The sequence below is a fragment of the Homarus americanus genome, unplaced genomic scaffold (genome assembly GCF_018991925.1).
Source record: "Homarus americanus isolate GMGI-L3 unplaced genomic scaffold, GMGI_Hamer_2.0 scaffold34286, whole genome shotgun sequence".
In the NCBI taxonomy this organism is placed as follows: Eukaryota; Metazoa; Arthropoda; class Malacostraca; order Decapoda; family Nephropidae; genus Homarus; species Homarus americanus.
Genome location: NW_024725567.1, coordinates 214,626 through 231,072, shown reverse-complemented (window position 1 = coordinate 231,072; position 16,447 = coordinate 214,626). Strand labels below are relative to the sequence as shown.

Genomic DNA, 16,447 nt, shown 5'->3' with positions numbered 1-16,447 from the left:
TTTAAAGGAAATGGGAATTGGTTTTGTTTATTATGTAGGATTATATTTGTGTAAATTCTAAATAAAAAGGTGTGTGTGTGTGTGTGTGTGTGTGTGTGTGTGTGTGTGTGTGTGTGTGTGTGTGTGTGTGTGTGTGTGTGTGTGTGTGTGTCAGGTTCTTGGCATCAACTATCGAAAGACACACACACACACAACAGGTGATGTGTGAACGTATCTCTTACTCACCGCTAACCACCTCACTTTATCAACAACACTCAAGTCTATATCGTCCACAATATCATTAAATTAACACAAAGACTAAACGGTAAATAGAAGCATTTTTTCACCTTTAACTGAACGAGAAAATAATTTAACCTAAGATTATTTGAGATTCCAAGATTACGGAAAAAAAAATTCTGGCGTTGATTCTACCTCATAACTCCTACTGTAACTATAGGCTTTAAGTTACGAACGAAATTAAGTAAACATAAGAATATTTAAGAATGAGAATGAGGGAAGAAACTGAGGTAATATTCAGAATCAGATGACAGATAGCTCCTCGGGGCGGAGGCATTTGGCAACATGGCGGTGATGGATGGGGAAGTTTGGCATTTGTGCACCAACACCATTCATTTTGGCGGGAACCTTCCTCGTCTTAAATTATATCTGCAACCATTTTTATCGCCTCTTAATTGCGCAATATTCTCTGTAATTTGCAGGAATAACACGGTTGATAGTGTTATGGTCGCCCGGTTGTGATGGTGGCGGTGTGAGGTAGAGGGAGGGTTTTTTTGTGGGTTGTGGTAAATGTTGCTGATGAGGTGAAGATTTTTACGTCTGCTAAATTGTTTATCTGTCTGTCTGTCTCACACTCTCCTCCACCTTACCCCAGACAACAAATCAGGATTATTACCGTCCATTGTAACCTCACTGTATACCACTACCATTGTTCTCACATCATTAAATATAGGAAAACTACTCGATAAATATTACCCCCCTCCCAAAATAGTCATATAATAATCTCGTAAATGAATATGAAGAGAAAGAACTTTGAAATCTGTAATAAAACGACTTTGTGTTTTCATATCGGGTGACTTGTTGCTCGGAGGGGCCGGTGGCAGGTGTAGGGGGGGACTACTGGTGTTTTATATTGTTGTACATACAGGGGTGTACACCCTACAGGGGTGTGTGTACACCTACAGGGTGCGGGGGGGTGTACACCTACAGGGGGGTGTTGTTGTGTACACACCTACAGGGGGGGTGTTGTGTGTACACCTACATACAGGGGTGTTGTGTGTACACCTACAGGGGGGGGTGTTGTGTGTACACCTACAGGGGGTGTTGTGTGTACACCTACAGGGGGTGTGTTGTGTGCACACGGGGTGTTTTGTCTACAGGGGGTCTGTGTGTGTTGTGTGTGTACACCCACAGGGGGGGTGTTGTGTGTACACCTACAGGAAGGTGTTGTGTGCACGGGGGGGTGGTGTTTGTGTACACTACTACACAGGGTGAGTGTGTACACCCACAGGGGTGTTGTGTGTACACCTACAGGTGTGGTGTGTGTGTGCACCTACTGTGTGTACACCCACAGGGGTGTGTGTGTACACCTACCTACAGGTGTTGTGTGTACACCTACAGGGCGGTGTTGTGTGTACACCTACAGGGGTGTGTGTGTACACCCACAGGGGTGTTGTGTGTACACCTACAGGGGTGTTGTGTGTACACCTACAGTGTGTACACCTACAGGAGGTGTTGTGTGTACACCTACAGGGGGGTGTTGTGTGTACACCACAGGCGGGTTGTGTGTACACCTACAGGAAGGGTGTTGTTTGTACACCCACAGGGGTGTTGTGTGTACACCTACAGGGGGGGTGTGTGTACACCTGTGTACACACCCACAGGGAAGGGTGTTGTGTTGTGTGTACACCACAGTGTGTGTGCTACTACACCTGTGTTGTGTGTACAGTGTTGTGTGTACACCTACAGGAAGGGGTGTTGTGTGTACACCCACACGGGGGTGTGTGTACACCTGCAGGGAGAGGGGTGTTGTGTGTACACCTGTGTGTGTACACCACAGGGGGTGTGGTTGTGTACACCTACAGGGAGGGGTGTTGTGTGTACACCACAGGGAGGGTGTTGTGTGTACACCTACAGGGGTGTTTTGTGTACACCTACAGGGGAGTGTTGTGTGGGGAGTGTGTGTGTACACCTACAGGTGGGGGGGTGTTGTGTGTACACACTGTTACAGGAAGGTGTTGTGTGTACACCTACAGGGAAGGTGTGTACACTACATGTGTACACCTACAGGGGTGTTGTGTGTACACCTACAGGTGTTGTGTGTTCAGGGGGTGTTCTGTGTACACCTACAGGAAGGGGTGTTCTGTGTACACCTACAGGAAAAGGAAAATAATAATAAAAATAACGAAAATAGACAGATATAAACAAAGACAAAACAGACAGACAGAAGGAAAACAAACAAAAACAATAACCACAACCACCACAACAACAACCACCACCACAACAACAACCACCACAACAACAACGACAACCACAACCTAGGCTGGGACGTGTGAAAGAGACAGTCAAGATGTTCCGTTAAGTCGTTAGCATGTTGTTAAAGGCCGGTATTAACAACCCATCATAAAGGTGTCGGTTGTGTTGGTCTGTCTTCGGTCCAGCGCCTCTGACCTCACTAACCAGAGTGACCACAAGACACACACATACACACACACAATTTCCTGTACACATACATACACTCATACATACATAATAACAACCACACCCTGAGTTAACGAATTGCATGACCCTGTGTTAAGGAATAGTCCGAGAAGACGGGACAACTCGCCAACTGCACTGGCTAACCATTACCCCGGAATACGATCCACAAATCGATTAACATTCAGGTCCCCAATTACTGCTGGGTAGACAGAGGCAAATGGCGTAAAAAAAACTTGCCCATAGTTTCACCCTGCCCGAGGAGAGCATCCTGACCATTACACCGCAGGTCGCCATATACATACATACATACATACATACATACATACACAAAAGGTATGTATAGAAGTGAGGGATGGGCCACTTTGACGAATGCCAGTGAGTGAATGAATGAATGAATGGATGAATGAATGAATGAATGGATGAATGAATGGATGAATGAATGAATGAATGAATGGATGGATGAATGAGTCAATGAATTAATAAACAACACCATCCCTCCATAAAATTAACACCATCAAGATATAACATAAACTACTATACAAGTAAGTCAACATTAACCCCCCACCTCTCCCTCATTCTCACCTCTCCCCACTTCACCCTCTTCACCCCCACCCCCAAACTGCTCACTACACCACACGATCAGCACCTCCCTGATCCCTTATCCCCGCGTGAGGGCGACAACAGGGCCACAACAAGGTCTTGGGAGCCCTTACCTTTACCCTAACCTACCCCTAAAGGCCATGTGTGAAGAGCTAATAGGTTAAAATTGACCACTACAGATGGTATTGGGTTACGACTTGTGGTTGGTTGGGGGAGGTTGGTTGGGGGAGTTTGTTGGTGGGGAGGTTGTTGGTGGGGAGTTTGTTATGGGGAGATGGGAGGTAGGTAGGGTAGGTATATAATGGGGGAGTAAGGAAGAGCGCTGCTAATGGGGGTAGGGGAGAAGTGAGTGGGGAGATAATGGAAAGGTAGCTGGGGAGGTTGTGATGAGGGGGGAGGGAGGTAGGTAGGTGGGGAGGAGAACGCAAGTGGGGTGGTGAGGAGGGAGAAGAAAAGGTAGGTGGTGGGGGAGGTAGGAAGGTAGGTAGGGGGAGGTAGGAAGGCAGGTAGGGGAAGGTAGGTAGGGAAGGTAGGTGGGTAGGGGGAGGTAGGTAGGTGGAGGGGGGTGACTTTGTGTTCAGTGTCGAGGTGGATTTAATTTAAAGTTTTATGGGCTTAATTTCTGGGGTATGTAAAATATGCAAACTTTTGGTGAGAGGGAGGGTGAGAGGAGGAGGAGAGAGGGGAGGAGGAGGGGGATAGGAGGGTTGGTGTTTTTTTTGTGTGTGTTTTGAGGAAATTCGTGATTTACTTGTTTTGGTGTAAGTTTTTTGTTGACTTTTTGTACACACGATAAAGACTCAACACACACACACACACACACACACACACACACACACACACATATATGACCAAACAAAATTACCTCCTAATCTAATTAAACACCTGACCAGCCTACATTAACACCTTTGTAATTACCGTCATAAGGATAGATAGATAGATAGATATTTAAATAGATTGACATATTAATTCACCATAAATTGTCATTCAGTCACAATATCACCATCATATCCATCACCACGACCACCATTAACGACACCACTATCACCCCTACTGACTGCCCCGCACCGCACCGCCCCGTTGCGCCCCGCCCCGTACCGCACTGTTGTTTATAATGATTCTTTGAGTGTTAATATTTACATTCAACACCATCCCTTCTTTACCACTATATTTATTATCCTCTCTCTCTCTCTCTCTCTCTCTCTCTCTCTCTCTCTCTCTCTCTCTCTCTCTCTCTCTCTCTCATCTTTCCTCCCATTCCCCTTCTCTCTCTCTCTCTCTCTTCTACCCTTCACTTCCTTTCCTCTCTCCCTATTCCTCCTCCCTTTCCCCCTTTTTTTCTCTCTACCTTACCTTTCCCTTCATCCCTTCCTTCTTTCTACCCTATCCTTCCCTCCATCCTCCTCTTCCTTCTTCCCCTCCTCCTCTCCTCCCCTCCCCCTTCCTCCTCTTCATCATTATTAATATCCAAGAAATCAGGACATTTACTCACGCTTACCCTCGGACTCAAGCACAACATTGACTTATATGCCCCTTCACTAACAGACCCTGATAAAAAAAGGTGTAAAAAAAGGAGCAATTTAACCTTTTACAATATCCACTTAGGGAAAGAATATAAAAAAAAACACAATATAATCTCTTTACGATAACTATTTAGGGAAAAAATACAAAAAAAGAAAGAAAATATCTATAATATACCATAAGAAAAAAAATATATACCCAAAATAATAAAATATCTTTACCGTAATTCCTTTAAAAAATTAAAAAATAAAATATTAAGGGATAAAAATCTAATAGAAATAAAAATACCTCGACAATAACGTCTTTTAAGAAACACCAACAATTTTAGGAAAATTTATAAATATTTTTAACATAATCTCTTAAAAAAAACGTAAAAAAAAAATCAAAGGGGAAAAAAATAAAAATAAAATTCTCTTTACAATAACCTCTTTATAAAAAAACCCGCTGGGATGGAGTGCGTCGGGCTGGAGTGCGTCGGTTTCTTTTATCGGTGACGGGTTAGTGTCTAATTTATTGTGAGTGGGAATATTACATTGTTCTTAAAACAAGCACCGGCACCTCGGGCGTGGATAGATCATGTTGCCGGCTTGTAGGGCTTGGCGTTTTAAAAGCTGGTAAGGGAGGGAGGGAGGGAAGGAAGGAAGGAGGGAGTCGAGAGAAGGAGGGAGGAAAGTAGGATGGAAGTGGAGAGGAAGTAATGTGGGTGGGTGGTAGGGATGGAAGTAGGGAGGAAAAGGAGGAAAGTAATGGTGATGATGTGCACTGAAGTGAGAGAGAGAGAGAGAGAGAGAGAGAGAGAGAGAGAGAGAGCGAGAGAGGCAGAAGTCCACCTTGCATGAGACCCGCGCCGTGTGTACTCCGTGCTGGCTTATCATTACCAATTTTACGGGCAGCATATGAGGCAAAAAAATTAATAAAGGAGAAGAGAACTATGCGGCGTAAAATGTGATCTGAGGGGCAACTCTCACTCTTGTAGGAGAAGTGCTCATGGCTCACTGTCCCTCACACACCCTGGGGAAATATGGGCTTTATTTGAGTAGTATTTAAGGCCCAAGTTACAAATGATCCTGTCCAAAATATGGACCAAACGGGCGGGACGGTAAAAGGCCCTTGTGGTCTTACCTGTAATTATGGCCCCCAGATGATAATTATCTACTTAGGGACGTATTACAAAACTTGTCTTGAGCACACCTTTGGTTGGTAGCCAATCACGGATCTTGTCGAAATTTCAGCGAGCCAATCCCAAGAGTCATTTAATACTTAAGTGCCCAATCACTCAGCTCATTTGATATTTATACCCTTCAGCTCAAGATGAAGAACGAGTTTGTAGTCGAGGCTTCGAATCCCACGTGAACCTTCTTCTCCCTTCCCTGAGATCTATGTTTATCATTTTTCAGCTCAGGAGAAAGAAACGACATGAACCCGAAGCTCCGAACCACAAGAATAAACTCCTCTTTTAAAGGGTTGTATTTACGGCTTTCAAACCAAAAGAATAGATCTCACGATACATCAACTCCCCGATCAATGCCTCTTCATACCCCCCTCCAGGTGCGGGGAATACACAACACACATCAAAATACTAACACATCTATAACACCAAAAAGAAAACCGACTCACCTCTCGAAGTCTGTGAGCCTTGATGAGTCTCTGAAGCCTTTAGCGAAGGGATTACTGTCGATCTTGAGTTTGGTGATGAGTTGGTTCTGGTAAGCGGTGACGGCGGTAAAGACGGTCTGGGGGAAGATGTAGGTACGATGGTCCTCCTGATCCAAGTCATTGATGGGTCCAGAGAAGCCTTCCTTTAGGCGTACCAAGTGGATCCTCGGCTGGTACCGGTGCATAGAGTTCAACACGATCTGTATGAGAGAGTGAAGAAGAGAAAGGGTTAGATATATATACTGTATGTCTGTGTGTGTGTGTGTGTGTGTGTGGGAGGACGTGGATGCTGATAGATGACTCTCTCTCTCTCTCTCTCTCTCTCTCTCTCTCTCTCTCTCTCTCTCTCTCTCTCTCTCTCTCTCTCTCTCTCTCTCTCTCTCTCTCTCCCTCTCCTTGTACTTAATGACCTATCTAACTATACTCAGTACCTTGTCCATCAACATACTTTTCGTTACATTTTTTTACTCAACATGACAATACATTAAACTGAATTAATTTGACCGTATTAAAAGCACCAGAACAAACAACACCTTTATTTTTTTTTAATACATAAATATGATAAGTTTTCATTTGTTAGAAGCTGAAAGGTAAAGTGGGAGGAGAGAGAGAGAGAGAGAGAGAGAGAGAGAGAGAGCACAGTCAACATATGAGACCAGTGGTTGACGGTGACAACACACGGACACACCCAGGAAGGAACTGCCATCCACTGTAAATGAGTCGGAAAGTCTTTCATTGCGGCTTCATCCCCACGCACACAGCTCCTCCGTCTCCGGCGTCATTTGGCGTACTGGCGCTGTCAAGTCGGGCTATTTCGCGCCTAATGGGGCTATAATTCCTTGGATTTTGTTGGCCGAAAACATAGAAGCGGCGATCACATTTAGTTGTGTTTGAGAACATAAGTCAACGGCATTTGTTTAACCAGAGAGCGAGGTGGAGATGGTGATGATGATGGTGGAGGAGGTGGAGATGATGGTGGAGATGATGGTGGAGAGAGAATAAAACCATACTGTACTGAGAGTTAAAATGTATATGTTGGCAATGTTTCTCCTGCTAGGGTTGACAGCTCGGGGTGGAGGGGGGGAGTCTCACTGGGTTCTTTATCTGGCTATTTGTGTCACTTACAATGTTGTCAAGGTTCTTAAAGGCCCGAAATACTTGAGTTTGGGATGGAGGAAGAAAATTAGAATTCCATTTTTTTTTTCCTTTTATATATTATGGCTGAACTAAACGTAGATGAGAGAGTATTCGTAATTTATCTATTCATTCTTTTATTTACATTTCGTCTGTGTTCATCTTTGTTCTTCGTTTTCTTCTTCTTTCTATGTTTCTTATTCCATCTGTTGATCGTTGACTCCGTGTCTCACCTTCGACCCCTGGGTTGTCCACTTCGGCGCCTCAACCTCTATACTACCAAACATTCGACTCTCTCTCTCTCTCTCTCTCTCTCTCTCTCTCTCTCTCTCTCTCTCTCTCTCTCTCTCTCTCTCTCTCTCACCGCCAACACCATGACTAACACCATCAACACCACCACCAACCAAGACCACCCACCACCGCAACACACCAGTTCTGTATCACCACCACCACACTACACCACCAGCGGCCGCCTCAGACTCCCCTAAATGGTGAGTGGATCAAATTTTGCGATGCGTCTTGCCCTTAATAATAAAGTCAGAATTATGGTGATTAACTGTCATGCGCAGACGTGGGTGATCTCCAGGTGGACTAGCGCGGGCGCACTGGGCCATTATCTCCGCACTGATGGTCTCGAGACAGCGCATTATCTCGCAGTTTTGATACCTGGGAAATATCTGCGCGGGATATTGGTGATATTGTTATTTATCTTATTTATTTTTTAGGTTTTGTGTTGTGCTGGTCTGCCCCCTCGAGGAGAGAGGGAGGGAAGGAGAAGAGGAGAGAGGGAGGGAAGGAGGAAAAGGAGGAGAGGAGAGGAGAGAGGGAGGGAAGGAAGAGAAGGAGGGAGCGTTTCCTTGAGCCTATAGTAACATGTAAACAAATTAGTACCCCCCTCCCACCCCACCCACATATACAAACATTATTCAAACGACAACAAACACAAGAGCTTGAATAAAATTGATCACTGCGCTTAAGAACTACATAGATAAGTCATATATATATACACTGCGCATCTCCGGATACTCTATAGTGATCTGCGCATGGACCTATAGTGATCACTGCGCCCTCAACCTGACCACCCTATACGCTTCAAAATCCGATATAGATAGATGATATAGATAGGTAGATATAGTTTGAGATGATACGAGGATATAGAGTGTTATATGTACTCTCTCTCTCTCTCTCTTTCTCTCTCTCTCTCTCTCTCTCTCAACAGAGGGTCCACGGCACAACACACTGAGAGAGAAAACATAATTATAAGACACAGGGAAATAAATCATACGCCTTACATTATCTCCCCTCCCCCCCCCACCCCCTTGTCTCTCCCACCTATCTCCTCTCCCTCCCACCTAACCTCCCCACACCCCTCTCACGACCCCAACTCCTCCCCACTCCCATGTCACTCCCCACAACTCCCATACCGTCACCCCTTTGCCGAGGTATGAATGTTAAATGGGGGGTGGGGAGGGAGGTTACAGGATAGGGAGGTGGTGAGTAAAGTGTGGGGGGAAGATAGAAAATGAAATGATGGGTAGGAGAGAGAGAGAGAGAACGTATGTGTATGAGGAAGAAACGCTAAGAGAATGAAGTGAAAGGAATGAATAACAACGAAGAAGGAGAAGCAGAAGACACCCTCCTCCCCCCCCCCCTCTATACAGCCAGGCGTTGAGTTGTGACACACACTTTTATAATATCACCAGCCTGATGATGGTCACATGTTAGGAGGAGCTCGTCTCGTGACGCGGCTGCCATCCATCACTAGTTGAGTTACGGCGACGTGAGGCGTTCCTACACCATTCATTAGTAGATTAAATAATAATAATAATAATAATAATAATAATAATAATAAATAAAAATACGAAAAATAATAATAACAATAATAATAATAAATAATAATAATAATAATAATAATAATAATAATAATAATAATAACGATAATAATAACAAAATAATAATAATAATAATAATAATAATAATAATAATAAAAACATAAAATAATAATATATGTGGTTCAATCCTTCTCTACTGTTTTTACTCTGACAGAAATCAAGTTTACATACCGATAAATTAAGTTAAGTAAAAGAACGGCCTAAATCACCGAGCATTTTTCTGCCTCTGAACAGTTATGTCATTTTAACCCTAATGGGATTAAATTATTATTTATTTTATCTAAGTGTTTTTGTTTTATGTTTTATGTTCTTTGTTTATCTATGTAATGTTTGAATTTTTTTTTTTAATTCTGGAATATAGTTTTGAATGTTTTTAAATTTGTCTTATTTCCGTGATTTTATTCTGTTAATTATCTTTATTTTATTATACATTGATTTACATTCATTTTGTATATTATTGTAAGTTAGTTTATTTGTATTTACATTGATTCATTATATTGTATTAACTTTCCGATTTTATTTTTACGTATTATATTAAATTATTGTTCCCATTTTAACTGCTGGACTGATGTCATTCGGAAAATAATCTAATTACATAAACACACACACATCTACTCTACCTGCTCTCCACCCCTTTCCCTTTACCCCCCCCTCCCCACCCCCCCCCCCTTAAGCCCGCCTCGCTGCCAACTCGTAATATAATAAAACTGCGTGACCCATTTAATACTGTAAATGAATAATAACAGGTGGCATAATTCGTTGAGTAATGTCATCGTAGTAATTAACACAGGTAACTATATTACCTACCTACCTACCCTGCCTGGGGCCACCACCACCACCACCACTACCACCACAAGCCAGTCTCTCTCTCTCTCTCTCTCTCTCTCTCTCTCTCTCTCTCTCTCTCTCTCTCTCTCTCTCTCTCTCACCCATCCATGAATCACCTCCCACCCCCCCCAGTCTACCCTACCCCAGACACAAGCACGCACCGTAAAACGAGCTAAATTGCATTAAACATTCACACTAATTAAAAACGTATAGCAATAAACAAGACCTTGCTAAACCAGGTGACGGATGGAAGAACCGGGAGAAGGTCTTGGCGGCATTACCAAACCTCGAGGGGAACACAAGGCTAACCCACATGGGCGGTTGCTCAGGTTTCGTTCTGTCAGTCGCTGTAGGGAGGGGAAGGAGGAGGAGGAGGAGGAGGGTAGGTGTCACCGCGTCGCCAGCCCGCTAACTCTCCACTAGCTGCACCCTCACTACCTCGTGTTGTGTGTATTAAGTATCTTTTTTGATGATGATGATAGAAATAATAATGATGATGCTAATTGGGTAATAGGATGATGATAATAATAGTAATACCGATGATGATGAAAGTAATAATAATAATAATAATATTCTAATAATAACAAAAGTAATATAATAACATAGCGAAATGTGAGCAAAAAAAGGCACAAAACTTTATAAAGGGGTTAAACCGACTTAAAGAGGCAAGATTGTACCACTAATTTGAAAGTTTCGTCAATATATTTGCTTATTTAACAAGACGCCTTATTGAGCTTAAACACACAAATTACTCATGGCAAATTTTGTTCAGCAATATTAGACGACGAGATAAAGAAACACACACACACACACACACACACACACACACACACACACACACAAACACACACACATAATGGCGGATTGTTTTTTGCTAATTAGCTCTCAGGGGTCGGTGGGTGATACCTGGTCACCTGGGCTAATATATTACCTTTCCTGCTTCCTTCCTCTCCCTCCTTCCTCCCTCCTCTTTGTCCCCTCCCTAAACGCTCCTTCCGCCTCCCCCTCCCCAGATCCCTTCCACACCCTCCCCCCTCCTAGCCCTCTCCACCTCCTCCACTTTCCCCTCTGTACACATACACTCACCTCCCACTCAGTTTACCCTCTGTACCCCCTTCCCCTCTCCTCCTCACCACTCCTGTCCTATTTGTGTGTGTGTGTGTGTGTGTTAGGGGGTCAGATGTATCAGTAAATAGTATATAAGGGTCAAAGGAGGTCAAAGGTGAAGTTAGTGACCTGTTCTCCCAGACTCATAAGTTACCGCTGCTGCTGAACTTTGGACTGTCAGTGTTAATGTTGTGGTCGTTGACTTAGTGTGTGTGTGTGTGTGTGTGTGTGTGTGTGTGTGTGTGTGTGTGTGTGTGTGTGTGTGTGTGTGTAAAAGTGAACTGGTATACTTCACAGTAACAAATAGAATATCGATGATCACCAAGACAAAGTGTCAGAGTAGCGATATTTGTGTGCACATGCAGACGGCTCTGGGTGGTGAGGTGAGAGAGGGTGACAGCACGCCCACACGCCCGACACTGACCGATCAGCCACGCCCACCACGCTACGGATACGCCCTCCCCCCCCCTCCCTCCTCACCTGTTTTTCCTCAGTTTCGTCCTCAACTCTCACTCCTCACCTCTCCTCACCTCTCTCCTCACCATCCATCCACCCTACAACTATTCCTACATACATACATACACACACATACAGACACACACACAATACACACATACATACATACATACATACATACATACATACATACATGTCAAACACAGAATCTACTACAACACGTCACCTTTCCTCACAAATGGGACACACTTTCACCTACATCACACTCAGTCAGTCACGAGCAATATACTTCTCCCCTAGGTATAATAATTGTCATACTCAGTCATACTCACCACCATGGCAGTATGATGCATATTCATACTCACCATCAATGATTACAGCTCTACACTATACTCACTTTCCTTGTATTTTACTGTATTGTGTTGTATACGTTGTAGGATCTCGTCACCTTCATCATTGTTTGCTAATACTTTGACCTGACCTGACCTGACCCCACTAGGTAGGTGAGGTTAGGTTAGCGTTAAGGTGGTTTAATTATCAGGTGAAATAAGCTGGGGTGGCTAATCTTCAGGTGGTTCGAAGTATTTTTAACCCTGTTCTACTCAAGGATTTAGTGAGTACAGAAAATTTAAGTTGACAGCAATATGAAACATGACTGTGAGCAAATCCCTAAGTGAGGGAGGAGAGGAGGGAGGGAGGGAAGGAGGAAGAGAGGGAGGGAGGGAAGGAGGAAGAGAGGAAGGGAGGGAAGGAGGAAGAAAGGAAGGGAGGGAAGGAGGAAAAGAGGAAGGGAGGGAAGGAGGAAGAGAGGGAGGGAGTCACCAACAACCTGACAACAATAAAAAAAAATATAACAGTAAGAATTAGTGCTTAAGTACATGAAAGAGGGAGGGGGTGTGAGGGAGGGAGGGAGGGAGGGGGAGGAGGAGTGAGAGGGTGAGGAGGGGGAGGGAGGAGAGGAGGAGGAGGGAGAGGGAGGGAGGAGGAGGAGGGGTGAGAGGAGGAGGTGAGAGGAGGAGGAGGTGAGAGGGAGGGAGGAAAGGAGCGACAACCGACATATGATAAAACAGACGTGTTTACCCTCCACCACCGGCCGGACCAGCGGGGGAGACGCCAAATTTCACGCCTGCACGACATCCGTAGCTGCCGAGCGCTATTCCCGTAACGGAGATGACTAAACACAAGCAATGAGCAGCAGTACCAAACCTACCGCCCGCCGGACCCCGAGTCGAGGAGGATTTCATGGCTCCCAGGGGCGGGTCAGCTTCCTGCCAAGGTAAATGACATAAATGATAAAACAGACAAGTTTACGCGGGCTATTGTGTCCCTGCGGGTGACGGCGAGGCCCCCAGAGCGAAGCCCCAGGGTGCCGCTAGGGGCGCTGCGGTCACCCTTCTCACAACAATGACGCCGAATTAACCGATATGCTACGAATTTTATGATCATTTTTCAGAGGTGACGGCGAGATTGTGACCACTGTTTGTGTGTTGTGGTGTGTGTGCGTGTATGCGTGCGTGTTTGTGTGGGTGCGTGTGTGCGCGTGCGTCTGTGTGTGAGACAGAGAGATATAAATACTTACGGAGGAAGAAGAGGAGAGAGACATTTGGAGGTATTGGAATATGGTGATTCAGGAGATAAGAATACAACGGAGGAAGGAAGAAGAGGTGCAAGAGAAGGAGAAGAAGATGGAGGAGGAGGAGGAGGAGGAGGAGGAGGGGGAGGTGATCGTGTTCGGGGTGACGTATCGAGAACAAATTTGCTCTTCTTGATAAATGTTCCAGCAAGGTAAATCGAGGTAGGGGTGAGTTAGGTTAGATTACGTTAGGTTTGGTTAAATTACGTTAGGTTTGGTTAGATTATGTTAGGTTAAATTACGTTAGGTTTGGTTAGATTACGTTAGGTTTGGTTAGATTACGTGGTGGGTAAATTTGTCGATCGGTGTGGTGCAATACTTGGATTAAGAGAGAGAGAGAGAGAGAGAGAGAGATTGGAGGAGTTCGTTGTCACAGATGATACAGGTTGATGAGCTGTGATTGGTCAGGAGGAGGTGGTGGTGGTGGTGGTGGTGGTGGAGGTGGTGGGTGGTGGTGGTGGTGGAGGTGGTGGTGGTGTGTGGTGGTGGTGGTGGTGGTGGTGGTGGAGGTGGAGGTGGTGGTGGTGGTGGAGGAGGTGGTGGTGGTGGTGGTGGTGGTGTTGTTCAAGGTCGCAAGGCAGTGAACCTGTCATCTAGTGTAGCCAGAAAGGGTGGGAGGGAAGGAGGAAGGAAGGTGGAGGAGGTAGGAGGAAGATGGAGGGTAGGAGGATGGAGCAAAGGAGGAAGGAGGAGAAAAGGCAAGAAATGGGAGGGAGTCGGAGTAAGGAGGAGGGGAATGGGGGTGATAGGAATGGTTAGTGTGTAAGATCTTTGACCATGTAACTCGTCTCCTATATATTCTCCCCTCCTTCCCCTCCCCTTCCCTCCCTCCTCTCCCCCCACCAGTAGGATCATTACCGTCATATTACCCCATGAGCGCTATTACCACCTCCCGGAGGCCTGGAGGTGTGCATTACCACACACACACACACACACACACACACACACACACACACACACACTTCCACCACCACCCACACACTCTCGCCTCTACCACCACCACCGCTTCCACCCCCCTCCCCCATCCGTTCCTCCGACACACTCCTACAGGTTCTGGTAATTGGTGATTGCAGACCAGAGGATTGGTTGGTAATTGTATGATATCGTCGATACACACAGCGATAGTTTTGTGGTCTGCAATGATGCTTTGTCTGGGGCCTGTTGTTGGGGGAGGGAGGGAGGGAGGGAGGGAGAGGGTTGGAAGGAGGGAGAGAGAGAGAGAGAGAGGGTTGGAAGGAGGGAGAGAGAGGTGAGGAAGGAGAGAGGTGAGGTGGGAGGGAGGAGGGAGAGGGTTGGAAGGAGGAGAGAGAGAGGGTTGGAAGGGAGGGAAGGAGAGAGGGAGTGTTGGGTTGAGAGACGGATGGAGGGTTGAAGGTGAGGGAGAGAGGGAGGGAGGGACAGTTAATGTGTGGTGTCGTCACGGGAGATGGAGTGTGTTGTGATCTGTTACAGAGACGCTATGTTACACGGTGTGATGGTGACATGTAACCTGTGTTTATTTTGGTTCCAGTTAATGATGGGTTATATATTAATAAAAGTTAATATATATAAAGAGAGAGAGAGAGAGAGAGAGAGAGAGAGAGAGAGAGAGCATTGAACAAAGTATTATCCTTCTTCTTCCTCTTCTCTATTCTCTCAAATAATGTCTTACCTCTTGTATTTAATTTTGTTTTCTTATCTATTCCTGCGACTTTTCCTTATACTAAATCATTCTTTTATCACCTCAATGTAAGAGTTCTTCCTCGTCAGTAGCTTCGATAGACACACAAGAAGGCAGTGTATGTAGGTAACTCTTGGAGGTATTTGTTTTTTTTTGAGGTCTTGATATATTGTCTTAAGCTGAGATAATTGTTGAAGTTGATGATAGAAGGGAGAGAGGCAGGTGAGGTGAAGGATGGATAATAATAATAATAGGGTATCTTATCTTTCTCTACTCCTCTTCCTTCTGTTTATTCCGTCTTCCTACGTCACCCTTCCATTCCCTGTCACTTTTATACTTATCTACGTTTTCCTTGTTTTTGTTTTATCCAGTTTTCTCACTTCCTGTATTATTTAGTTATTCCTTTGTTGCTCACTTCCTCTCTTAGTCATTCTCTTCTTTTATCTCTCTCATTACTCTCACCAAATCTCCTTCTTCCTTCATTCTCTTCTTCCCTCATTCTCTTCTTCCTTCCTTCTACACACCTCTCCACTCATCCTCACCCCACACCCCTTCACTACCCTCCCCAATCACCACTCCCCTATCCACTCCTCTCCCCATCTTTTCTTACTCATCCCAGACCTCTCCTTCTCCCCTGTCCTACACCCCCCACCTCTTTCTCCCCCCCCTCTCTCACTCCCCCACCTCTCTCCCCCTTTCCTCCCAACTGTGATGTTTACAAATTATACTCGACTGATGGCACCTGCAATTGCCGACACAACACTTGCATAGTTGAACACCAATTTTTTACTTTCTTTTCTATATCTTTCTCGATTTATTAATTTTTTTTTATTTTTACGTCTCCTAAATTTACGTTTTCTTTTATGTTTCTGGTTCTTGTCTCTTTTTTTTTCGTATATTCCTAACTTATTATTTTTCTTTAATTTTTTCTTTCTTTCCTTTTTTCTTTATTTTTCTTCTTTATTCTTTTCCGTCATTCTTACTTTCTTATTTAAAAGTTTTCTATTTTCTTATCTTACTTCATTTTTTCTTCCTTCTTCCTAATCTTTCTTTAAACCTATCATCATCACCATCATCACCATCATCACCATCACCACCATCACCATCATCACCATTTTTTTTTCATTTTACAATACAAAACATCCAGAAATATTCCACCACAACTTACCTCACCTAACAGCCCCCTTATAAACTTGCCTCGCCAACAAGTTATTGACATGCAGCTCATAATAAGAGACTGACCCACCTGTAATATATGTTCTT

At 44.5% G+C, this 16,447-nt stretch overlaps 1 protein-coding gene across 1 annotated transcript in view; it reads right to left on the bottom strand.

Moving 5' to 3' along the window:
* LOC121865242 (T-box transcription factor TBX20-like) overlaps positions 1 to 16,447 on the bottom strand; it is a 113,504-nt gene that overhangs the window by 11,121 nt on the left and 85,936 nt on the right. Inside the window, 1 exon segment of the mRNA XM_042364591.1 lies at positions 6,436 to 6,674. Coding sequence (XP_042220525.1) covers positions 6,436 to 6,674 — 239 coding nt within the window.